Source organism: Sycon ciliatum, chromosome 6 (assembly GCF_964019385.1).
Source record: "Sycon ciliatum chromosome 6, ocSycCili1.1, whole genome shotgun sequence".
NCBI lineage: Eukaryota > Metazoa > Porifera > Calcarea > Leucosolenida > Sycettidae > Sycon > Sycon ciliatum.
The window spans coordinates 5,726,195-5,753,371 of NC_088648.1; the positions used below are offsets into that span (position 1 = coordinate 5,726,195).

Below are 27,177 nucleotides of genomic sequence, written 5' to 3' on the forward strand. Positions count from 1 at the left end.
GGTCTTCCCAAGTTGTACATTGTACTGTTGAGATACGGAATTCAAATAAATCAATACCATACCAACTTGCTTGCGAACTTTTGTTCTTTTTTTTCTTTTTTTTACTGAACACCACAGAACCATCAGATGATGCACAGCGGGGGCGGTGGCGTATTGGATGGAAGTGGGGCGGGCCAAAAGTAACTCCTCCGACCAAAGGTCTCGGAATCACCGTTACTCCTGTGTGCCGATACATAGAAGGAAAGAACATGTGCATCCAAGAGGGAAGCTCCGGCTTTGCAAACGATAATGGGGAGAATTTGAGATTGAAATAGGACATTACAATAGAAAAAGCAGTGCACCATGGAATTAGGAAGATGGAGAGAGCTGATAATCGCATATTAAGCTATGTGCAACACATTTCTGCGACCAACCACCCATGCTCCCCACAGATTCAAAACATTCCCCATGCTCTTGAGGACCGAGTTGTGGACTGTTGATATACAAGGTCGTAATGCGAAATACACCAGGGCAGAACAGGTCAGAATAAGAGTAGGTCTACTGGTCTAAACACGGAGAAAAGAAAATTTCACTCACGATTGCAGCTTGGTAGATCAGTCCACAAACCAGCCGTATCATTTTGCTTCTGGCATATCATTCTTGAATCCTTCGATAGACGGTAGCCGTAATTACATGTAACATTTGCTTCCGCTCCGATGTGTGTATGGTTCGCAATAAACACTCCTTTTTTTAAATCGATTGTAGTTGTGCAATAACCAGCGAAAGCTATTGAGTTTTTATCAAATGAGCCCATCCAGAAACATTGATAAATATGTATGAGTGAAGGCACACAGAGACAAAAGAATATAAATACATCAACCCGAAAGACTATTGTTTCCGGAAGTCGGAAGAAACATTATTGTTGATTTGTCTCTGCTGGGATGACAGCTACATCATAGCTTGGTGGGGAGAGCATCGCTGGCCAAAAGCAAAGGTCCATAGTTGGAGTCCTAGTGGTGCCACTCAATGTCAGTCAATTGGTTTTCCTGTTTGCATCTTTACCTCAAAACGGTGAATATTTCTGTTCCGCGCATTCTGGGATTTTGCGCAATCTGAAAATTCCAGATTGCCTGCACAGTCTGCAGGTTGTTTGCGCATTCTGGGGTGATAGTTGAGGAAACATTTGTTTGGTTCTAAAACTGGTCTCCAACCTTGAGTTGGCTAGTTCTGCAGCTGATCACTTTATACAGCGCATAATACACCAGAGTGCCGCTAGGGTTTATCGGATGTTAGCGGCCGTCGTGAGTTCCCTTCGGGAACGGACACGATAATTTACTTTTTTTCTTCTTTTTATACACCAGGGTTCATAATTATTATCAAAGCTCTGGTCTCCTTTTTTCCGATCATTGCAAATAAAAGCTCATTGAAAAGCTGAGAAAATAAGCAAATTGAATGATTTGGAGAGAGGATATCTGTAGCTTGCTGATGAGACACAGATCAGAACGAAATTCTGCCACTGGTGAGTGAAATTGTAAAATTTTGCAGCTGCGTAGTGGGGCTGAGGCATATGTGGAATCAGTATTTGCCCTGAAAGGGTTAGAGAAGCTTTCCAGTAAGCTCAATACCATACATTTTGAAGAATGTATGGCAAAGTTATGGACTTTCAAGTGTGGTATTTTTTCTGAATAATGCAACAGTAAAACAGTTTCTTCCACGTCATGCAAAAATTAAACCGCCTGTGAATTTCACTCCTCAAGCAGTGCATAATCCATTTTTTCCGGAATACCACAGAACCATCAGATGCTGCAGAGCGGAGGCGGTGGCGTATTGGATGTATGTGGGGGCAGGGCAAAAGTAACTCCTCCGACCAAAGGTATCGGAATTATCGCTACTCCTGTGCGCCGATACATACGAGAAAAGAACATGTGGCCCAGTATCTGAAAAAAAATGGACCTTGGGGTGATTTTCAGAAAATGACTTTTTCTGCATTTGTCATCTATAGGTATCTAGTGATCACATGGCAAAGTATTAGACCGAACAAAGCAATATAGACCCAGAAGCTTCTCAAACAAGTATAGTTACATATCAGCAAATACAACAGTTTAGCACAGCATTTTCCACATCGGAATACTAGTATTATGTGCTGCAAAAGGCAGTGTAATAATTCAGCCATCCAGTTTTTGTTGTAAAACAACTCTCGCATAACTTCTGGCATAGAGCATGGATGGTCTTGATCCTCATCACTGCAGACGGCGATGGAAACTGCTTGAACACCGTACGAAGTCTGCTGATAATCCGCAGAAGTCCAGAACGGAAGGGAGGGTGGCTACAGCTACACCTGGATGATTTTCACCCGAAGGTCGATTCTCGCTGACATTGGGCAATGTGCAGCCAAGAGGGTAGCACTGGCTTTGCAAACGATAATGGGGAGAATTTGAGATTGAAATAGGACATTACAATAGTAAAAACATCGCACGGCGAAACTACTGTGGAAGATGGAGAGAACTGATAATCACATATTAAGCCATGTACAAAACATTTCTGCGACCAACCACCCATGCTCCCCACGGATTCAAAACATTCCCCATAATCTTGAGGACCGAGATGTGGACTGTTGATATACAGGGTCGTAATGCGAAATACACCAGGGTAGAACAGGTCAGAATAAGAGTAGGTCTACTGGTCTAAACACGGAGAAAAGAAAATTTCACTCACGATTGCAGCTTGGTAGATCAGTCCACGAACCATCCGTATCATTTTGCTTCCCGCACATCACTGTTGAGTCCTTCGATAGACGGTAGCCGTTATAACATGTAACATTTGCCTCCGCTCCGATGTGTGTATTGTCCGCAATAAACACTCCATTTTTTACATCGATTGTACTTGTACAATAACCAGCGAAACCTGTTGAGTTTTTATCAAATGAGCCCATCCAGAAACATTGAGAAAGATGTATGAGTTAAAGCACACAGAGACACAAGAATAATAAAATATTATATATAAACACCTCAACCAGAAAGGCTTTTGTTTCCGGAAGTCTGAAGAAAATGTTGAATCGTCTCTGTTGGAATGACAGCTACACCATAGCTTGGTGGTGAGAGCATCGCTGGCTGGCCATAAGCAAATGTCCATAGTTGGAATCCTAGTGGTGCCAGTCAATGCCAGTCAATTCATTTTCCTGTTTGCATCTTTCCCTCAAACCAGAGAATATTTCTTTTCCGCACTTTCTGGGATTTTGCGCCATCTAAAAATTCCAGATTGCCTGCACAGTCTGCAGGTTGTTTGCGCATTCTGTGGGATACTTGAGGACAATTTGTTTGGTTCTAAAACTGGTCTCCAACCTTGAGTTGGCTAGATCTGCAGCTCATCACTTTATACAGTGCTTATACACCAGGGTTCATAGTATCGTAGCTCTGGTGTCCTCTCTCCGATCATCGCAAATGATAGCTCGTTCAAAGCTGAGAAAATAAGCTTCCAGTGATGTTTCGTTTGATTTGGCTTGACTTGGATTCATGCAGCGCGAAAGAGCGAAACACAAATACACTTGAACTTCTTGACAACTTGCATGTACAGTGAGTGACCTGCATCTATCAGTATATTTCAAATAGGGGACTTCTCCTATGAGTCATTGTCGCATGGCGCATGCGAAGTAGAGCCCAAAGGATTCCCTGGAGCTTCATGAACCTGGAGGACTTTTTAAATCGTTGTTCTGTGTTGATTAAAACTACAGGAAAGAAGAAAAATGTCGGAGTGGGCACAGTATTTCACTCAGGGGCTACGGGGCAGCTCTAAATGGCATGAAGGTGATTCCATTGCTCCTGCTTGACATCTAATTATTGAATGATTTGGAGAGAGGATATCTGTAGCTTGCTGATGAGACACAGATCAGAACGAGATTCTGCCACTGGTGAGGGAAATTATAAACTTTTGCAGCTGCGTAGTAGGGCTGAGGCATAATTATGTGGAATCAGTGGTTGACCTGAAAGGGTTAAATAAGCTTTCCAGTATGCTCAATACCATGAATTTTGAAGAATTTCTTTTTTTCTATTTCTTTTTTCACTGAATACCACAGAACCATCAGATGCTTCACAGCAGGGGCGGTAGCGTATTGGATGGAAGTGGGGGCGGGGCAAAAGTAACTCCTCCGACCAAAGGTCTTGGAATCATCTTTACTCCTGTGCGCCAATACATATGGGAAAAGAACATGTGGCCCAGTATCTGCAAAAATGGACCTTCAGGTGATTTTTCACAAAATGACTTTTTTCTGCTTTTGCCATCTATAGGTATCTAGTGATCACATGGGAGAAGTATTAGACCGAACAAAGCAATATTGATGACCCAGAAGCTTCTCAAACAGTATAGGTACATATCAGAAAATACAACAGTCTATCACAGCGTTTTCCATATCGGAATACTAGTACTATGCGTTACAAAAGACAGTGTAATAAATCAGCCATCCAGTTTTTGTTGTAAAACAACTCTCGCACAACTTCTGGCATAGGGCATGGATGGTCTTGATCCTCATCACTGCAGACGGCAATGGAAACTGCTTGAACATCGTACCAAGTCTGCTGATAATCTGCAGAAGTCCAGAACAGAAGGGTGGGTGGCTACAGCTACACCTGGAGTCCCAGTCTGTGCATCCCACAGGGAATATGACACAGGCACAACATCCTAACACCACGCACGACATCTCGTACACGATTTAGAGGTAGTCCATCATGTGCAAAGAGCTCTTAGCTCATCAATCACAAGTACTTAGTTCAGCGCTTGCCCCGTCCTAGGGTTTTGGTGTTCCTCTCGGAGTCCAGGGCGGCAGATCATGGCACTAGCGGCAGCGCTCTTTCGTCCGTACTCGAGTTGATCAGGGTAATTTCAGTTCAACTGCCTCTGTTGCCGTTGCCCCACTAGTTTCTCCTCGTTGACTATTTCCCCTGGGCGAAGCTGTACTAAAATCAGAAGGGCCCTACGAAGATTTCCAGATGTCAGAAAGTGCTTTCATCAGCTGAGTTCACCTTTGGCGGAGCGCCTAAATCAAGTTGAATTTTTCGTCGCTAAATAGGAATTGGGCGTCGACAAAAAGATCTTGTGAGGACCTACCTAGGAAGTCCAATGACTTCTGGCAGAGATGGACGGCAGTCGGCCATCGTGAGCCAACGATCCTACAACACTTGTAGGACGATCAAAAGCTTTCAAAGTTTTTCGTAATGGTCTAATTTTTGTTTGGATGTATACTGCAAAGCAACAGTTTTTTTGCCGTGGCGGAAAATGACTTTTCTGCAAAAATGATTTTCAACCGAAGGTCGATTCTCGCTGATATTGGGCCATGTGCAGCCAAGAAGGAAGCACCGGCTTTGCAAACGATAATGGGGAGAATTTGAGATTGAAATAGGACATTACAATAGTAAAAGCATTGCACCGCGGAACTACTGAGGAAGATAGAGAGAACTGATAATCGCATATTAACCCATGTACAAAACATTTCTGCGACCGACCACCCAATGTTCCCCACAGATTCAAACCATTCCCCATGATCTTGAGGGCCGAGTTGTGGACTGTTGATGCACAGGGTCGTAATGCAGAATACACCAGGGTAGAACAGGTCAGAATAAGAGTAGGTCTACTGGTCTAAACACGGAGAAAAGAAAATTTCACTCACGATTGCAGCTTGGTAGATCAGTCCACAAACCATCCGTATCATTTTGCTTCCCGCACATCACTGTTGAGTCCTTCGATAGACGGTAGCCGTTATTACATGTAACATTTGCCTCCGCTCCGATGTGTGTATTGTCCGCAATAAACACTCCATTTTTTACATCGATTGTACTTGTGCAATAAGCAGCAAAAGCTATTGAGTTTTATCAAATGAGCCAATCAAGAAACATTGAGAAAGATGTATGAGTGAAAGCACACACAGAGACACAAGAATATAAACACCTCAACCAGAAAGGCTTTTGTTTCCGGAAGTCTGAAGAAAATGTTGAATCGTCTCTGTTGGGATGACAGCTACACCATAGCTTGGTGGTGAGAGCATCGCTGGCCATATGCAAAGGTCCAAAGTTGGAGTCCTAGTGGTGCCAGTCAATGTCAGTCAATTCATTTTCCTGTTTGCATCTTTCCCTCAAACCCGTGAATATTTCTTTTCCGCGCATTCTGGGATTTTACGCAATCTGCAGATATTGGGCGATCCGAAAATTCCAGATTGCCTGCAAAATCTGCAGGTTGTTTGCTCATTCTGGGGTGATACTTGAGGACAAATTTGTTTGGTTCTAAAACCGTTCTCCGACCTTGAGTTGGCTAGTTCTGCAGCTCATCACTTTATCCAGTGCACTTTATCCAGGTTTTTTCAAATGGGGACTTCCCCTATCAGTCATTGGCGCACGGCGCATGCGAAGTAGAGCCCAAAGGCTTTCCTGGAACTTCAGAATATGGAGAACTTTAAATCGTTGTTCTCTGTTGACTAAAACTACAGGACCGAAGAAAATTGTCGGGGTTGGCGCAGTATTTCACTCAGGCGCAATGGGGCAGCTCTAAATGGCCTGATAGTGATTTCATTGCTCCTGCCGGACATCTAATTGAATCATTAAAGAGAGGATATCTGGAGCTTGCTGATGAGACGCAGATGATGAAATTCAGCCACTGGAGAGTAAAATTATATCACATTTGAACTGCGTAGTGGGGCTGAGGCATATGTGGAATCAGTAGTTGCCCTGAAAAGGTTAAAGAAGCTTTCAAGTATGCTCGATACCATGAATTTTGAAGAATGTATGTCAAAGTTATGGACTTTCAAGTGTGGTAATCCTAGGTGAGAGGTCTAAACACGGAGAAAAGAAAATTTCACTCACGATTGCAGCTTGGTAGATCAGTCCACAAACCATCCGTATCATTTTGCTTCCGGCACATCACTGTTGAGTCCTTCGATAGACGGTAGCCGTAATTACATGTAACATTCGCCTCCGCTCCGATGTGTGTATAGTTCGCAATAAACACTCCATTTTTTACATTGATTGTACTTGTGCAATAAGCAGCGAAAGCTATTGAGTTTTTATCGAATGAGCCCATCCAGAAACATTGAGAAAGATGTATGAGTGAATACACACAGAGACAAAAGAATATAAACACCTCAACTAGAAAGGCTTTTGTTTCCGGAAGTCTGAAGAAATGTTGAATTGTCCCTGTTGGGATGACAGCTACACCATAGCTTGGTGGTGAGAGCATCGCTGGCCAAAAGCAAATGTCCATAGTTGGAATCCTAGTGGTGCCAGTCAATGCCAGTCAATTCATTTTCCTGTTTGCATCTTTCCCTCAAACCAGTGAATATTTCTGTTACGCGCATTCTGGGATTTTGCGCAATCTGAAAATTCCAGATTGCCTGCACAGTCTGCAGGTTGTTTGCGCATTCTGGGGTGATACTTGAGGACCAATTTATTTGGTTCTAAAACTGGTCTCCAACCTTGAGTTGGCTAGATCTGCAGCTCATCACTTTATACAGTGCTTATACACCAGGGTTCATAGTATCGTAGCTCTGGTGTCCTTTCACCGCTCAACGCAAATGATAGCTCGTTGAAAAGCTGAGAAAATAAGCGTTCCAGTGATGTTTCGTTTGATATAACTCGACTTGGATTCATGCAGCGCTGAAGAGCGAAACACAAATACGCTTGAAATTCTTGACAACTTGCACAGTGAGTGACCTGCATCTATCAGTATCTTTCAAATGGGGACTTCCCTATCACTCATTTGTGCACGGCGCATGCGAAGTAGAGTCCAACGAATTCCCTGAAACCGCATGAATCTGGAGAACTTTAAATCGTTGTTCTCAGGTGAGTAAAACTACAGGACCGAAGAAAATTGTTGGGGTGGCGACAGTATCCCACTCAGGCGCAATGGGGCAGCTCTCAAATGGCATGAAGGTGATTCCATTGCCCCTGCTGGAGATCTAATTGAATCATTAAAGAGAGGATATCTGGAGCTTGCTGATGAGACACAGATGATAAAATTCTGCCACTGGTGAGTGAAATTATAAAATTTTGCAGCTGCAAACTCGGGTTGAGGCATATGTAGAACCAGTAGTGGCCCTGAAAGGGTTAAAGGCGCTTTCCAGTGCACTTAAAACCATGAATTTTGAAGAATGTATGGCAAAGATATGGAGTTTCAAGTGTGGTGTTTTTTCTAATAATATTTTTTAATAATGCAACAGTAAAAGAGTTAGAAATTCTTCCACGTCACACAGAAATTACACCGCATGCAAATTTCACTCCTCAAGCAGTGCATAATACCCTTTTTCTATTTCCTTTTTACAGAATACCACAAAACCATCAGATGCTGCACAGCAGGGGCGGTGGCGTATTGGATGGAAGTGGGGCGGGGCAAAAGTAACCCCTCCGACCAAAAGTCTCGGAATCATCGTTACTCCTGTGCGCCGAAACATAGGAGAAAAGAATATGTGCATCCAAGAGGGAGCAACCAGCTTTGCAAACGATAATGGGGAGAATTTGAGATTGAAATAGGACATTACAATAGTAAAAACATCGCACGGCGGAACTACTGAGGAAGATGGAGAGAACAGATAATCGCATATTAAGCCATGTACAAACTTTTCTGCGACCAACCACCCATGCTCCGCACGGATTCAAAACATTCCCCATGATCTTGAGGACCGAGTTGTGGACTGTTGATATACAGGGTCGTAATGCGAAATACACCAGGGCAGCACAGGTCAGGATAAGAGTAGGTTTACTGGTCTAATTATTATTATTTTGCTGGTTCGCGTTGGCATCAACCTGCATAAAGCAGGTATATAGCCTTCACTTAAGCTGCCACAAAAAAAGAAAGCTCATCCTAAGCGAGAGGTCTAAACACGGAGAAAAGAAAATTTCACTCACGATTGCAGCTTGGTAGATCAGTCCACAAACCATCCGTAGCATTTTGTTTCCGGCACATCATTGTCGAATCCTTCGATATACGGTAGCCGTGATTACATGTAACATTTGCTTCCGCTCCGATGTGTGTATAGTTCGCAATAAACACTCCATTTTTAACATTGATAGTACTTGTGCAATAAGCAGCGAAAGCTATTGAGTTTTATCAAATGAGCCCATCCAGAAACATTGAGAAAAATGTACGAGTGAAAGCACACAGAAACACAAGAATATAAACACCTCAACTAGAAAGGCTATTGTTTCCGAAAGTCTGAAGAATATGTTGAATTGTTTCTGTTGGGATGACAGCTACACCATAGCTTGGTGGTGAGAGCATCGCTAGGCATAAGCAAAAGGTCCATATTTGGAGTTCCAGGGGTGCCAGTCAATGCCAGTCAATTGATTTACCTGTTTGCATCTTTTTGTGCGCCGATATATACGAGAAAAGAACATGGGCATCAAAGAGGCCAGCACCGGCTTTGCAAACAATAATGGCGAGAATTTGAGATTGAAATAGGACATAACAATAGTAAAAGCAGTCCACCGTGGAATTAGGAAGATGGAGAGCCCTGATAATCGCATACTCTAATTTCAGAAATACGCGGTGCTCAATATTTTTGGTATGAGGGCAAAAGGCCAGGTTAGGTGAACAGAAATTTTCGGTACAGGGAAGCTGTTCCCCATTGGATTATGTGTGTTAGTGTTTGTTCGGTGTATTGAAATTTTAGGTATGAAGCAGATGCACCGAAAGTACCGAAAATAGAAATACACCGAAAATTTGTGAAATTAGAGTATTAAGCCATGTACAAAGCTTTTCTGGGACCAACCACCTGAAGATCCCATGCTATCCAGTGTGATGCGCTACGTCATTCATGGCTGTCCAGCTACCGTTCCTGACAACATCAAGCCGTTCCATCGGGAGCGAGGCCAATTGTCACACATGCAAGGTGTCATGTGTTACGGCTTTCGATGATTGTTCCGTCCGTGCTTCAGCCTAACATCCTCCAGAAGCTGCACGATGGTCACCAAGGTGCCACAAAGAGTAAAGCCCGTGCCTGCTTCTCATTGTGGTGGCCAGGTATCTCTGCTGACATTGAGGCTTACGTCGCCAAGTGCACTTCCGGCATCAAACAGTGCCATCAATCTCCAGAGCCTCTCCAGACAACTCCATTCCCTGAACGTCCATAGCAGCGTATCACATCCGATCTCTGTGATGTCGATGGCCACCAGTATCTGACCACCGTCGACTACTTCTCCCATTACATTGATGTCGCTTGCCTCCCATCGACTACGTCTCGAGCCGACATTACTCACCTGAAGAGCATATTTGCTGTCCACGGCTATCCGGACATCTTCCTCAGAGATTCCCAGTTTGCTTCCGACACCTTTGCCCAGTTCCTATCGTCTTGCAATATCACGCATCGGACAAGTAGCCCGAAGCATCCTCGGAGCAACGGCAAAGGAGAACGCGCTCTGCAGACTGCCAAACATCTAATATGTGCGCCGGGTGATCTACAGCAGTATCTCTTAGCGTATCGCTCTACACAATGGAGAAACGGCTATCACTCTACACCGCTGGCCAATGGTTTTTGCTCTACACCCCTGCCCAACGGCTATCACTCTACATCCCTGGCCAACGGCTATCGCTCTACACCCTTACAAACGGCTATTCGCCCGCCGAAGTCTTGTACGGCCATATGCTCAGCAGCAATCTTCCGAGCCCACCTGATCTCCTGCAACCCTCCTGGCCAGACATCACCGATCTCCGGGCCACTGCCAGAAATATCACTTCCATCAATGGTTCGCAGCCAAGTAGCTCTCCCTTTTGCCACTAGGAGCGAAAGTATGGGTCGACGACAAGCACAAGTGTACAGTTGTTGAGCAACTCACCGAATGCTCCTACAGCATCGCCACCTCATCCAGTCTTCTGCGCCGAAACCGTCTTGCAGTGATGTTGCTCCAGCCATTGACTCCTCCCGGACCGGTGTCAGCAGTACCACCAGCGGCGCTAGTCCCGCAACAACCTGTGTCTACGTCACAGCCAATTCTACGTGCTCGCAACAACATTCTGCCAGCGCAGAGACTTATTTACTACCATGTAACTTTCTCTCTCTCTCTCTCTCTTTCTCTTTCTCTCTCTCTCTCTCTCTCTCTCTCTCTCTCTCTCTCTCTCTCTCTCTCTCTCTCTCTCTCTCTCTCTCTCTCTCTCTCTCTCTCTCTCTCTCTCTCTCTCTCTCTCTCTCTCTCTCTCTCTCTCTCTCTCTCTCTCTCTCTCTCTCTCTCTCTCTCTCTCTCTCTCTCTCTCTCTCTCTCTCTCTCTCTCTCTCTCTCTCTCTCTCTCTCTCTCTCTCTCTCTCTCTCTCTCTCTCTCTCTCTCTCTCTCTCTCTCTCTCTCTCTCTCTCTCTCTCTCTCTCTCTCTCTCTCTCTCTCTGGCTTCATGCTATCGCTACTGTTCTCGGGCACATTGCATAGTTCTGTTCTATGTGCTTGGCTATGTACAACCCGTACATTTATCTATCTTGCCTTTGCTCCATAATAGTTGTTCTTCCCCCAGTTGTGTTTCTCTCTCTTCATTTTTTTCAGAAAAAAGGGGGAGATGTCCTATACTGTATGATGTTATCCTTTCACGCATTCACGACATAGTCCTTCCCCTGTCTTTTGCCATGTATAGACTCCTTCTGTCAGTTCATGACACAACACTTCGACTGAGAGAGATGATTGGGTAGGAGAGGTCTGGATAAGACCAGTTCCACGTTACAAATATAAGCCAAAGGATATTGGGTCACTTACGGTTGCAGCTTAGTAGGTCATGCCACACACCATGGCTATCATTGCGTGGCTGGCATGTTATTGCTGAATTATTCGATGGGAGGTAACCTTGATTACATGTAACATTTGCCTCCGCTCCAATGTGAGTATTAGAGACATGGACAACTCCATTTCTTACATTGATCGTACTCGAACAATATGTAGAGATACCTATCAGGTATTGGCAAATGTATGGCATCCATCAAGTTACCAAAGGAAATACACAGAATACCCCAGGGAGGTTAGCCACGCAATATGATGATTACACTAATGAACACATGAAGCACAGAAGTCATAAAGTTTCCACTAGACCTTTCGTACGATTACTTTTCAAGTCGAATACAACGGTGATTAAAAACATACCAACCGTGTATGACCCCTCGCCTGACAGAGAAGTCACCAGCGGCACAACTGCCCTGCATAATAGCAACCGCACGAATCGACCACCGACACTGATGATAATGAGAAGAACTCGGTGATATTCTGTCACCTGACATAGCCATCCACCTGCCTACGTGCAGTCTACAAACCTTGCACCCATTCTCACTTCAGAATCCATGCGCATTCGCGCTACAAATCTCACCTTGCTGTGCATGAGACAGTGCACATTGCCAAGTTGAAGCCTGAACTGTGTGTACTGAAAATTGTCAATGTTTTGACATTGACATTGTAGTACTGTGGCCCCCACTGTTGTTTGATACTAGTAATATTCATTGTTCCACTGTGCACTTGGCCCCACTGGCACTACCTTTCAAATGGCTGTTTCGTCAATACTTTGACCGCCAAATATGTAGTTTGCGCCACTAGCGCTATCTTTTGAAGTGCTTATTTACGAATGCTCTGACCACCAAAGATCAAGTTATAGACTTGCTAGCTAACATTTTAATCTTGTTGTATTTGAAGTAATGGTACAAAAGGACTAGTCGAAGCGATATGGCTTCTGTGCTTCATGTGCTGGTTTGCTTTCTTCGACCAAGAAACTATTACACTAATCCAGCGCATTTCGCTGGCTTTATTCATTACCCCTTCCATTCTGATCCTGTGCTACCACGGGATTCTAGCTGAGGCTCTGAGCCTGTACTAGATGAGTGTACATTGCACGTCGATGAGAATTGACACGAGGTGCGGATGGTCAAATGATCGTGATATTGCCAATTCTTACTTGATTCTCACTATCGAGATATGAAGTTAAAGAAAAAGAAACTGTGGTTGCAACAATCATTGAGATATGGCGCTTGACAGCTTGATGGCTTGTGCCGGACAAGCATATTGATCGGTGCACAAAGACCGTTTTCCGTAATGCGTGGACGGTTTGATTCACCCTGTGCGGACGAAGGACAAATATATCCGTTGTTTAAGGTGTAGGTGGATTTCTAAAAACGAATATACCAGTTTTCAAATTTTGATTTTCTGTCCTTTTTCTGCCCCTTTTGCAACTTGGTGCAAAGAAGGCTTCAGTGCAATTCAAGCAGTTGACTGTTGAGCAAAAATTTGATCTGGGAGAGTGGAAATGTGGCTGAAAGCCCAGCTTCTCTGACTTGTACAATGGCGCTACAACTTGAGGACAGATTTGGTTGGTGCTTTTTAACTTATCTCCAACCTTGAGTTGGCTAGTTCTGCAGCTCATCACTTTATACATTGTTTATACACCAGGGTTTATATTATCGTAGCTCTGCTTTCCTCTCTCCGACCATCGAAAATGATCGCTAGTTGGAAAGCTGAAAAATAAGCTTTCCAGTGATGTGCCGTTTGATATAGCTCGACGTGGATTCATGGAGCGCCGAAGAGGGAAACACAAATACGTTTGAACATTTTGACAAATTGCGTGCACAGTGAGTGACCTGCATGTATCAGTATCTCTCAAGGGGGTACTTCCCCTATCAGTCATTGGCGCACAGTGCATGCAAAGTGGAGCCCAAAGGATTCCCTGGAACTTCTCGAATTTGGAGAACTTTAAATCGTTGTTCTGTGTTGAGTAAAAACTACAGGACCAGAGAAATTGTCGAGGTGGGCACAGTATCTCACTCAGGCGCAATGGGGCAGCTCTCAAATGGCATGAATGTGATTCCATTGCTCCTGCTGGACATCTAATTTTTTTTCTGATTTAGAGAGTGGATATCAATATTCTGTAGCTTGTTGATGAGACACAGGTGACGGAATTCTGCCACTAGTGAGTAAATTATTAAAAAGCATCTGCGTGCTCGGGGTAAGGCATAATTCTGTGGAACCAGTAGTGGCCCTGAAAGTGTTAAAGGCGCTTTCCAGTGTGCTCAATACCATGAATTCAGAAGAATGTAGGGCAAAGTTATGGACTTTCAAGTGTGGTGTTTCTTCTGAATAATGCAACAGTAACAGAGTTTGAAATTTTTTCCACATCACACAGAAATTACACCGCATGCAAATTCACTCCCCAAGCAGTGCATAATACCCCTGTACAAAGCCTTTCTGCAAGCAACAACTCACGCTCCCCAAAGATTCAAAAAAATCCCCATTATCTTGAGGACCGAGTTGTGGACTGTTGATATAAAGGGTCGTAATGCAAAATACACCAGGGCAGAACAGGTCAGGATAAGAGTAGGTCTACTCGTCTAAACACGGAGAAAAGAAAATTTCACTCACGATTACAGCTAGGAAGATCAGTCCATAAGCCATCCGTATCATTTTGCTTCTGGCATATCATTGTCGAATCCTTCGATAGACGGTAGCCGTGATTACATGTAACATTTGCCTCCGCTCCAATGTGTGTATAGTTTGCAATAAATACTCCATTTTTTACATCGATTGTACTTGTGCAATAACCAGCGAAACCTATTGAGTATTATCAAATGAGCCCATCCCGAAAAATATGTATGAGTGAAGGCACACAGAGAAACAAGGATTAAAAGCACTTCAACCAGAAAGGCTAGTCTTTCCCGAAGTCTGAGGAAAATGTTGAATTGCCAACGGTCTCTGTTGAGATGCCAGCTACACCATAGTTTGCTGGTGAGAGCATCGCTGGCTGGCCAGAAGCAAAGGTCCATGGTTGGGGTGCTAGTGGTGCCAGTCAATGCCAGTCAATTGACCTTCCTGTTTGCATCTTTCCCTCTAAGCAGTGAATATTTCTGCTCCGCGCATTCTGGGATTTCACGCAATCCAAAAATTCCAGATTGACTGCACAATCTGCAGGCTGTTTATGCATTCTGGGGTAATAATTGAGGACCAATTTGTTTGTGTGTAATGGCTGAAGTTATACAATTACACTAGATACCCTTAACAATAATAACGGATACAATTACACTAGATACCCTTAACAATAATAACGGATACAATTACACTAGATACTCTAGATACTAGATACTCGGTACTCTAGATACTAGATACTCTAACAATTTTATCAAACATTATGATAATTACCACATCAAATGCTGCGGAGACCTATCCAGAATCGGCAATATGCTGGCCCTGGCCTGGAGATCTGCAACTATAATCAGCTTCTACTTTGCAACACTAACGGATTAGTCCCCTTTGTCGATTGATGGATCAATCGGTAGATTCGGCTCTGTTTTTCTTCCCCTTCTTTCTTGTTTTGAATTGTACGTTGAACTCATTGGATTTCTTTGTATTCTGTATCTCGTTATCGTTATATTTCCCTCTAGCCCTCTCGCTTAGGATGAGCTTTCTTTTTTATGGCAGCTTAAGCGAAGGCTATATACCTGCTTTATGCAGGTTGATGCCAACGCGAACAAGCAAAATAATAATAATAATAATTTGTTTGGTTCTAAAACTGGTCTCCAACCTTGAGTTGGCTAGTTCTGCAGCTCATCACTTTATACAGTGCTTTTACACCAGGGTTCATATAATCATAGCTCTGCTTTCCTCTCTCCAATCATCGCAAATCATAGCTCGTTGGAAAGTCAGCTTTCCAGTGATGTGTCGTTTGATATAGCTCGAAGTGGATTCATGGAGCGCCGAAGAAGGAAACACAAATACGCTTGAACTTTTTGACAAATTGCGTAGTGAGTGACCTGCATCTATCAGTATCTCCCAAGGGGGGACTTCTCCTATGAGTTATTGGCGCACGGTGCATGCGAACTGAAGCCCAAAGGATTCCCTGCACAAAGCTGGAGAACTTTAAATCGTTGTTCTGTGTTGAGTAAAACTAGAGGACCGGAGAAAATTGTCAAAGTGGGCACAGTATCAAACTCTGGTACAATGGAGCAGCTCTAAAAATGGCATGAAGGTGATTCCTTTGCTCCTGCTGGACATCTAATTGAATGATGTGGAGAGAGGATATCTGTAGCTTACTGATCAGACAAAGATGAAGAATTTCTGCCACTGATGAGTGAAATTATAAAATGTTGCAGCTGCGTACTCGGGCTGAGGCATATGTGGAATCAGTAGTGTCCCTAAAAGTGTGAAAAAAGCTTTCCAGAATGCTTAATACCATAAATTTAGAAGAATGTATGGCAAAGTTATGACCTTTCAAGTGTGGTGCTTGGTGTGCATGTGTGGTGAAGTGTGGCGTGCATGTGTGGCGTGCATGTGTGGTGTGCATGTGTGGTGTGCACGTGTGGTGTAGTGTGGTGTAGTGTGGTGTAGTGTGGTGTAGTGTGGTGTAGTTTGGTGTGCATGTGTGGTGTAGTGTGGTGTAGTGTGGTGTAGTGTGGTGTAGTGTGGTGCAGTGTGGTGTAGTTTGGTGTGCATGTGTGGTGTAGTGTAGTGTAGTGTGGTGTAGTGTGGTGTAGTGTGGTGTAGTGTAGTGTAGTGTGGTGTAGTGTGGTGTAGTGTGGTGTAGTGTGGTGTAGTATGGTGTAGTGTGGTGTAGTGTGGTGTAGTGTGGTGTAGTGTGGTGTAGTTTGGTGTGCATGTGTGGTGTAGTGTGGTGCAGTATGGTGTGCATGTGGGGTGTAGTGTGGTGTGCATGTGTGGTGTAGTGTGGTGTAGTGTGGCGTACTGTGGTGTAGTGTGGTGTAGTGTGGTGTAGTGTGGTGTAGTGTAGTGCAGTGTGGTGTGGTGTAGTGTGGTGTGGTGTAGTGTAGTGTAGTGTGGTGTAGTGTGGTGTAGTGATGTGTAGTGTGGTGTAGTGTGGTGTAGTGTGGTGTAGTGTGGTGTAGTGTAGTGTAGTGTGGTGTAGTGATGTGTAGTGTGCAAGTGTGGTGTAGTGTGGTGTAGTGTGGTGTAGTGTGGTGTAGTGTGGTGTAGTGTGGTGTAGTTTGGTGTGCATGTGTGGTGTAGTGTAGTGTAGTGTGGTGTAGTGTGGTGTAGTGTGGTGTAGTGTAGTGTAGTGTGGTGTAGTGTGGTGTAGTATGGTGTAGTGTGGTGTAGTGTGGTGTAGTGTGGTGTAGTGTGGTGTAGTTTGGTGTGCATGTGTGGTGTAGTGTGGTGCAGTATGGTGTGCATGTGGGGTGTAGTGTGGTGTGCATGTGTGGTGTAGTGTGGTGTAGTGTGGCGTACTGTGGTGTAGTGTGGTGTAGTGTGGTGTAGTGTGGTGTAGTGTAGTGTAGTGTGGTGTAGTGTGGTGTAGTGTAGTGTAGTGTGGTGTAGTGTGGTGTAGTGTGGTGTAGTGTGGTGTACTGGGGTGCAGTGTGGTGTAGTGTGGTGTAGTGTGGTGTAGTGTGGTGTAGTGTAGTGTAGTGTGGTGTAGTGTGGTGTAGTGTAGTGTAGTGTGGTGTAGTGTGGTGTAGTGTGGTGTAGTGTGGTGTAGTGTGGTGTAGTGTGGTGTAGTGATGTGTAGTGTGGTGTAGTGTAGTGTAGTGTAGTGTGGTGTGCATGCAACAGTAAAAGAGTAAGACGTTTCTCCCACATCACACAGAAATTACACCGCATGAAAATTTCACCCCTCAAGCAGTGCATAATACCGTGTGATAATACCCATTTTTTTCCGAATATCACAGAACCATCAGATGCTGCACAGCAGCGGAGGTGGGATATTGGATGGAAGTGGGGGCGGGGCAAAAATACCGCCTCCGACCGAAGGTCTCGGAATCATCGTTACTTCTGTGCGCCGAGACATAGGAGAAAAGAACATGTGCACCAAAAGAGGGAAGCACCGGCTTTGGAAAAGATAATGGGGAGAATTTGAGATTGAAATAGGACATAACAATAGTAAAAGCAGTGCAACGTGGAATTAGGAAAATGGAGAGAACTGATTATAGCATATTAAGCCATGTACAAAAATTTCTGCGACCAGCCACCGATGCTCTCCGCGGATTCCAAACATTCTCCATGATCTTGAGGACCAAGTTGTGGACTGTTGATATACAGGGTCGTAATGCGAAATACACCAGGGCAGAACAGGTCCAGTAAGAGTAGGTCTACTCGTCTAAACACGGAGAAAAGAAAATTTCACTCACGATTGCAGCTTGGTAGATCAGTCCACAAGCCATCCGTATCATTTTGCTTCTGGCATATCATTGTCGAATCCTTCGATAGACGGTAGCCGTGATTACAGGTAACATTTGCCTCCGCTCCGATGTGTGTAGAGTTTGCAATAAACACTCCATTGTTTACATTGATTGTACTTGTGCAATAACCAGCGAAAGCTATTGAGTTTTATCAAATGAGCCCATCCAGAAAAATTGAGAAAGATGTATGAGTGAAAGCACACAGAGACACAAGAATATAGACACCTCAACCAAGAAAGGCTATTGTTTCCGCAAGTCTGAATAAATTGTGAAGTTGTCTCTGCTGGAATAACAGCTACACCATAGCTTGGTGGCGAGAGCATCGCTGGCCATAAGTAAAGGTCCATGGTTGGGGTGCTTGCGGTGCCCGTCAATGCCAGTCAATTGATTTTCCTGTTTGCATCTTTCCCTCAAACCAGTGAATGTTTCTGCTCCGGGCTTTCTTGGATTTTGTGCAATCTGCAGCTTGTGCTGCGCAATCTGGAATGTCCAGATTGCCTGCACAATCTGCAGGTTATTTGCGCTTTCTGGGGTGATACAAAACATGTTTTTTGCGGCACGAGACCAGACACGGTGAATCCACGCCCCTGAGCGCTGGAGGCACAGTGAGACGTCTGTGAACACACACAAGTGTGCATGGTGCAAACGTCACGAACAGTATGTGGTTCGTGCAATCTGTGGATTTGATTGAAACTCTGAAGAGCACAGCGAATCTGTGAGGGGCGCTATTTTGCTGAAAATATAATGAGTACAGCGAATGCATGTGGGGGCAGTCCATAGGAGCATACTGTGGATTTCGTAGAAAGAAAAACACGAAGACCGCAGCAGACCGCATTGAATCAGTAGGGGAGCAATCTGTGGGCACAATCTGTGTGTTGCGAAATTCGATACGCTTATTCTTTTCACCCACTGTTGTATCTGGTCTCGCTGTTGTTTCGTCCTGTCCGGTGTCAAATATGGTCTTCTGTGTGTACGGGTGTGGTGCGTTGTGTGCAGTATATGGCTGTGGTGTACGTAGTATATGTGGTGCATGCAGAAGTGTACGCTGTGGAGTGGCGGAATCTGCTTCCGCCTGTTTAAGAGTGTTGGTGGACTAGTTGTTGCGCATGCGTGGACTATGTGGAGCATGCGCTGTGAGAGTAAGGTTCGGGGGCGAGAGAGTGGTATGATTCGTCCACGGAGTTGTTGTCTTGGTTCTTGTCACGTGTGTCGTACGTACTGATCGCTCATTAGTCGTTTCGAGTTGTTCGCCCTTTCTTCTGTTTATAACTGTTAGTTGTTTATCAGTTCGTTGTCTTTTTCCCCCGTTCTCTCGCCGGCAAGTTTACTTCGTTAATTCAGTTCAAAGAAACCGTATTATTAAAACTGTAACCAATGAGTCAGAGAACTGTCGTGTGGCAGGGAACGGGGGATAAGTCCACATCATGTGGATGTCCTTGAAAAGCCTGAAAAGTACAGCAAATGAACTGAACAACATGAAGAGCACAGCAAATGCATGTGTCACGTCCCAGAAACGTGACTACTACTGCCTGATAGTCCTGTGACAGCAGGATCTACCTAGTGAGTAGCTCTGTGCTGAGCTGTCACGCCCTTTTGGTACAATGTGGTTTGGCCAGTGTCTTGTCCCACGTGCTTAGCATGTAGGTTGAGCGACACGCGCTTTCCCACGTAGGTGACATGCCTTCTTGGCATGACACGTTATGGGATCCAAGGCCGGAACCTGGTCAGGTAGGTTCTCGCGTTGTACGTTTCCTGGAAGTTCTTCACTTCCTGGAAATGTGACTCCAGGCTTTGTGCAAAACCACGTCACTACGACGTTCTACAGGTTTCCACGATGCCTCGGCGCTTCGTGCAAAGAGCCAAGACTAATATGACATTGTATAACAAGAGCTAAGTGCAAGACAGGAGACGTGTGCAAGAACCAAAACCGTCACCGCAGTCACCGCGCAAGAGGTCAGAGTATCACACAAGCAAGACCAAGAATGCAGCAGAACTTACCATAAGAAGCCGCTGAACTATGGCACGTTGGGTGAGCGGGCTCCCCAACGTGACCCTCATATACTCACATTGTACTCTGACGTGGGTGAGCGGGCTCCCCACGTCCCAATTTGGTCTTTCTTCTCTCGATGTCTTTCTTTCTCTTTCTTCTCGAATGATCACCGTATACGCGCGTACGTATATTCTGCATTTCTGCTGACTGGCTGCGCACATTCCGGTTTGACTTGTTCTGCTATTTCCTGGAATTACCTCGCCATGATCACGCCATTATATCTCTGAAGCACCCTATAAAAGAAGCTCTCATTCTCTCTTTTACTTCAGTTCTAGTCTAGTCTAGTCTAGTCTAGTCTGGCAGTCGAGACTCGGTCTCAGCTCTCTGTCTTCGTTTACTTTGAGCTCGGATTTGATACTACTTAAACGTAAAACTAACAGTCTCTGTCTGTTGATCGTGTGGGGTTGAACTTGGACCAAGCCAGCTATATTGGTTGGCCCCTGGGTTGTGTTGGGCTTGTCGTGAGGCCACACGTCTATATTCAGTCGCCGCTCGTAGTGATTTCGGGGTCCGGTCACTGCGAGCCGGGGATGCGACACATGTGGCGGCAATCTGTGGGAGCAAATTGTGGATTGCGTAGAAAAACATGAAGACTACAGCGAATCCGTGGGGGAGTAGTCTGTGGATTTCTTTGAAAATTCCCAGATTATTTGAGCATTCTGGTATTTCTCTGATTGCGCAAATTCTCAAATTGCACAGAACATTTCAATCTCCATTCACTAGCTATTTTTGTATAGTTACTCAACACATAAAGTTCACGGCAGGCAACTTTCACTGCTCAAACTCTGCTCAAACTCTGCTCAATGCCCTTCTACAGAGCTTCTTGGAGCCAATATTTGAAATATTTATAAAAAAAATTGAAAATGGAATCTTTAGGAGTCCAGCTTTACTTTTTTTTAAACGGAGATATTCGTCCTTCGTCCTCAAAGGGATAAAGGTACAACTGTTTGACCGTTAGAAAAGCAGACAATTATAACATCACTTACCTTTGCAGTTTAGTAGATTATTCCACACACCATGGGTATCATTGCGTGGCTGGCATGTCATTGTTGAACTATTCAATGGTTGGTAACCTTGATTACATGTACCATTTGCCTCAGCTCCAATGCGAGTACCATTCACATGCACAAGTCCATTTTTTACAATGATTACACTTGAGCAATAACCAGGGATAGCTTTAAAGTATTGGTAAAGGAACCCACCAAGACACCAAGAAATATGCATAGACGAAAGCAAACAAAGGACCAAGCAGATAAATACTTCAATCCGAGAACACTACCTAAGTTTGCTGTTCACGACTGTAACAAAACAGTGAACAGTCAGAAATTGGGATAACAGGGCAAAAACTGACAGGCTACTAAGACATTCAACAACCTGACACGAAAACGAATTGTACAAAGCCAGACACCAATGTTAACTTCCTATTCCGTGAGCTCTCTTGGCTCAAGGAGGTGTTGGGCACGATAAGCACGACACTCGGGGTCTGGGGTATGAAAGTGAACGAGACAAAGACAGAATGAATCCATTTAACGTCTGAAGGTGAAAAATGGGAGAAATCTAAACAACTTGCGTCCTAATTGAGCGAGGGTGATGATATTGCTCACCACAAGGAAAAGGCTTCGCAGGTCTTTGGCAGAATGTTCTCCCTGTGGCACCGGAAGAAGGTATCAGAAATGCGTCGGCTGAGAATATACAATAACATCGTGATCTCCACCCTCCTCTACAATTGTGAGACGTGGGGACTCACGGAGGGCAACCTGGCATCCCTGGACATATTCTACAGGAACCAGCTCCGCACAATTCTTGGAATTCATCACCCAGACCACATAACAAAATGATGCCTTGTACAAGAGGTGCAGCTCTGAACCGATATCTGCAATTGAACGCAACGTCCTTCGGATGAATACCAATGCACCTGCCTTCAGAGCCATGTTATGCTACGTGAAGCGAGATGCTACCGGCCACCGTGATAGGCCCAAGACGACACTCGCCACCATGTTCATCAAGGGTCTCCAAGAAAAGAACATCCCTTTGAAGACTGTGGGGGACTTGGAAGAGGTTCGCGCTACTGCCACTGACAAAAATCAGTGGAATGCCATGTTCAATCAGTAGCTGCTGCATTTTGTCCGCTCAGGAACTATTGATGCTCTCTCCGTTCCTAACGTTCAAGCATTAACCGATGCATTATGGCCGGTCAGTAACTATTTATACTTCGCCCTCCGTTCCCCACGCGACACTTCCCTGCACACACACACGCATGTGCATACTCACATACAGCCATCTCCATACGAACCTCTATCTGGTTTCGCACTTTCATTTCTCTCAGGGTATTATTTTTATTTTCCTTTTTTTCATGTGGAAGTTCAGTCGTCATATGTAGCAGAGCTCAAAGGAGACGGAAGCAGAGGGATTAGCACTACATTGCTGCCCTGTATTCGAACTGTTCTATTATTTATAGTAAAGAAGAAGGACCAAGGAACTACAAGTTACACTATAATATCCACTCGGGGTGAAAGTTGGCACTGAGATCCCGAGTTCGAGTACTCTGATTTTCTCCGATCGAATATTCGAGTGTTCGAGTATTCTTCATCTCCTAAAAATTGCACACCAAGGGCCTTAAAATCACATGATATAACCCTGATTGAACCGAGTGGCGGTCATTTTTCTCGAGTGTATTGGTTGGTGGGTCATTTGGGCTCTCTCTACTGGTGAACAAATGTTAACCACACAGTCTGCACACTCGATCAATATCTGCCGACTGCTGCTCTGAAACTGCAGATTTCTGTGGTAAATGCATGTACCATGTACATGTACATGTATGAACGAGTACTCTGATTTATTCCGAGGACGATTATTTTTGAAAAAACCGAGCGAGTACTCGAGTATTCGGTATAATTGTTTCACCCCTAATATCCACTAACACCACCAGTTACTAAACAATCAGCTCATGCGATAACATTGCACGACACTGACCGACGGTACTGACGTTCTACAACTAACTGGCTAACAGCTCTTGCACATCATGGATGCGCACTCCAACAGCCTTCCAACTTAGGAGGTTCTAAGTTATAGAAATAACATGAGGAGGTGAAGGTGATCGCAACCAAGACAAGCACGAGCTGAAAATCTCAGCTGTAAAGGACGTTGGCGGATGTTCATGCATGTCGATGACGATACTGGCAAGAACACTGGACAATACGATCAAACTACAATTCAAAGACACAAAGAAACAGTCCACACAACTTGTGTGGCTCAAAGATGCGAAGATCAATAAAGGGGGAAGCTATGCCAGCAAGAATCATGCAAAACCGAACGCCTCAGTAAAACAGTAACGTAACCGTACTTCGATTATGACAATTTAGATGTACAATAAGCAGCGGTAACAAGCAGCAGTTTCACACGACGACCATGATGCGTTAGAGCTGTTAGCTTTTTTTCTTTTCTATAAGGCCACACCAAGTTATTTCTATGTTTCGCGTCACCCGCCCGCGTACCTTTTCAAATCCTTGACAAGAAAAAAAAGAACCTAGACGAGCCAATCAATGGCTGTACTGACGAACATTCTCTAGCCAGTATGGCAGATCAGAGTTTATTAGCTTCTCGATAATCTTGCATTCCAGGCGATGGTACGTAGAAGGTGCGAGAGATTAAAATTTCTATTTTTCCAAGCCGTGCGGTAGGCCTAGGGCCTGCTCACCAAGCGAGCAGAGATTCCAGGTGTCAAGGACTTCGAGATTTTCCACAGTTGTGATGGAGCGGGATCGCACTCGACTCATATCAAAATGCAGGAGGAGCCATCCATGAAATCTCTGTATCGCTCCAGCCCAGTCTGCCAGCTGTCCTGTGACGACTTGTCGTTTTGGATAGAACTGACAGTTTGGTAGTGGCATTCTGTGTGCAACATGGCTCAGTACACATAGAATGGAGTTTTGTTTTTTCTTCTGTTTTTGTTTTTTCCCCCCACCCGCGTGCCTTTTCCAGAAAATATTCGACGCGAAACATAGAATTAACTTGGTGTGGCCTAAATCTTTTAAAAGTTGTTTTTCCAGTTCCATTCACTAATCTTTTTCACACCACAGGAAAGTACACAGCAGGCACTTTTGAACAGATCCAGAAATCACGACGAGCGCCACTGAATAGACATGTGGCCTCGCGGCCAGCCCACTACAACTCAGGGACCAACCAGTATAGCTGGCTTGGTCCAAGTTCAACCCCGCACGATCAACAGAAAAAGATTGCTAGCTTCATGTTGTGAGGAGTCATTCAAACCTGAGCTCGAAGCAAAAAAAAGACTGAACTAACATAGAGAGTGAGAGCTTCTTCCATAGAGCGTTTTAGAGATATGGCATGATCATTGTGTACAATCGCAAGAGGTAGTTGCAGGAAATAGAAGAACAGGTGAAACCAGAATATGAGGGGCCAGTCAGTAGAAAAGCACCACGAACACGCATTGCAGCACTACAGGACACGAGATATGGAACGAGATACAGTGCTGGTTCGGAAAGAGAAACGCACTCGAAGTTTTCTTCGTACCAAGTATGCATTCACGCACACACACGCACACGCACACGCACACGCACACACACACACACACACACACACACACACACACACACACTTGTACTTGTACTTGTTGCTCAATGCCAAAACTGGTCACGTGGGTCTCCCCGGGAGAGGGGAGAGAGACTCAAAAGGAATCTCGGAAAGATGGCTCAATTGGCTATTGAACCGCCCAACGGCCGACACCCCCTGAAATCCCCAAAACTCTGGGTGGACTTGAAAATGATCGCACTTATGGGCTCACCACACCTCAGTAAGTTGGTGAGGACAAGGTGCAGAAAAAGGATTGAGGGCATCAGGGTATCCGTCCAGTTACCCCTGCCGCCAGTGAAGGTAATACTTGCTACTAGTGTGAGTGACTAAATCAGAGTGGGTCTGATATAAGCTTCACTAGCACCATTGATTACACAAGAGTTAATCTAGCCAGAAGCAGTCCATGGTTAACAGGTATGTATACTTCAAGTAGAAAGTATATGAACCCTGAAGCCAAAAAAGGTGGCAGGTACAACATTACACCTTCAAGTAGCCGAGCCCATTGGCAACAGACCCAACACAATCAGGCATAAGTGTACCAACCAACCGAACTAGCTGGCACACACACACACACACACACACACACACACACACACACACACACACACACACACACACACAGTTTTAGTCTGGTGCTAGCCAATGTTCGCAGTGCTTTAAAAGCACTGCGAACATTGGCTAGCACCAGACGCTAGTGAAGTAACGTCTTTTGCGTGGCTATAGGAATAAATCTTACTTACGGTCGCAGCTTTGTGTGTTAGTCCAGACACCGTGAGTTGCATTGTATTCGTTGCATTCCATTGGCGCATCTTTCGATGAGCGATACCCTGGATTACATGTAACCGATCCCGTCCCGTTAATCTGAGTATTACTCACATTGAATTGTCCATTGGTTACATTGAAACTTGAGCAATAATCAGAGTTACCTATGATGTGACAAAACAGATACATATGAAAGGATTAACTTAATGCGGGGTCCCAGGTTCGAACCCCGGGGTCACAGTCAATTTTTCTCCAGACTTTACCCGCCTGCACCTTTTTTTCAAAGTGTTAGGTACTTCCTCCAACACATTCTACAACATTTTCCAGCTGGCCTGTAATGCTGTATGCACCCCGTACGTACTCACTTTTTCGTCTGTTGGCCAGGGTAGCTGCTTGCCCTGTCATATTCCTCATAGCTACCCAGGCCCTTTATCTTGTCTTCTCTCTCTCTCTCTCTCTCTCTCTCTCTCTCTCTCTCTCTCTCTCTCTCTCTCACACACACACACACATGGCGCACTAGCCAGTGGCTAGAGCGTTTTATTTTACTTGTATGTTTTTTTTTCGTTTTTTTTAAAGAATTGAATATGGCAAGTTACAGCGGATGCAAGTGCAGACCACATAGGCTGCAGAGAATATAGCAACATGTTAACATAGAGCAACAGCTATAGGGTGGGTGTTGGTGGGGAAGAAAAAGCAAGGAGCAAAATTGTGAAAGCCAGGCAACAGCAGCGAACTCTACTTTCACAAAGGCAACACTCAAAGCAAGGCACGTGGGAAAAGTTTGGAGCGGAAGAAATACGAGGTGTGAGCTGCAACCTCTCTTGGCGCAGTTTCGGAGCTGCGCTGTAGATTACTGATTAGCTACGTGAATCTGCGTGATTGATTAGTGTAATCAAGCTGCCAGCTGGCAGGTGTTCATGCGGCGCTAACACGCTCTAGCCACTGGCTAGTGCGCCATTAGCCCGTGCTTCACACAGCCGGACATGTCCATGCGCGTGCATGCGGACCCACACGCATGAACGAGCACACACAGAATAGTCTGGTTGAGTTAAATTGGATAGGTGGAGTGCTGGATTCGAACAACTGGTGCAATGTCACGTGACTCGGCAAATGAGTCGCAACGCGAAAAGACTCTGCTGAGTCGCGAACAGGCAATGACTCTGCAACTGAGTCGCAAGCAAGCAAACAGGGCAAACCAGTTGTGAGCGAACATCCGCGAATCCAGCACACCACGTAAATATTCGGAATTGCTAGGCCAAAATTCAGACCAAATGGCTAACCTTTGCAAGCTGTGACGACACACTGTACTGAAGGGATGCTGGCATACGCATGTACCGCAAACATACATGTACATCACTCTTCCAGCGTCCAGCGGCGTGGATCAGAGAGTCGAGCACACCAGCCATTGCGGCTGTCATAGCAGCACCAATGCGGAACGAGTGCCCGGAATACAGGTGCCGGTTTGGCACGCCATATGCTGCCAGCAATGAACGTACAGTGGTGGTAAATGCCGCACGAGTAAGCTTCTGTCCATCTGAGAGCACAAACAGTGGCCCAGTGGATGGATGATGGCGGGTAGTGAGCAGGTATGCTGTCATCGCTGCTACGGGGCAGTACGGTTGCGTGGCTCGGCCAACGAACACTGTGACCCCACTGCCCAGTGGATCTGTTTTTGACTTTGGC

At 44.9% G+C, this 27,177-nt stretch overlaps 1 protein-coding gene across 1 annotated transcript; it reads right to left on the bottom strand.

The window, feature by feature from the left end:
• Positions 1-568: 568 nt before the first annotated feature.
• Positions 569-25,908, bottom strand: LOC135819975 (sushi, von Willebrand factor type A, EGF and pentraxin domain-containing protein 1-like). The gene is made up of 10 exons (XM_065333274.1): positions 25,860-25,908; positions 25,473-25,658; positions 21,126-21,314; positions 18,039-18,227; positions 11,689-11,877; positions 8,862-9,050; positions 6,825-7,013; positions 5,639-5,827; positions 2,695-2,883; positions 569-765 (listed from the first exon to the last, which is right to left on the bottom strand). The coding sequence occupies exons 1-10, from the start codon at positions 25,906-25,908 to the stop codon at positions 569-571; spliced, it is 1,755 nt and encodes a 584-aa protein (XP_065189346.1).
• Positions 25,909-27,177: the final 1,269 nt, after the last annotated feature.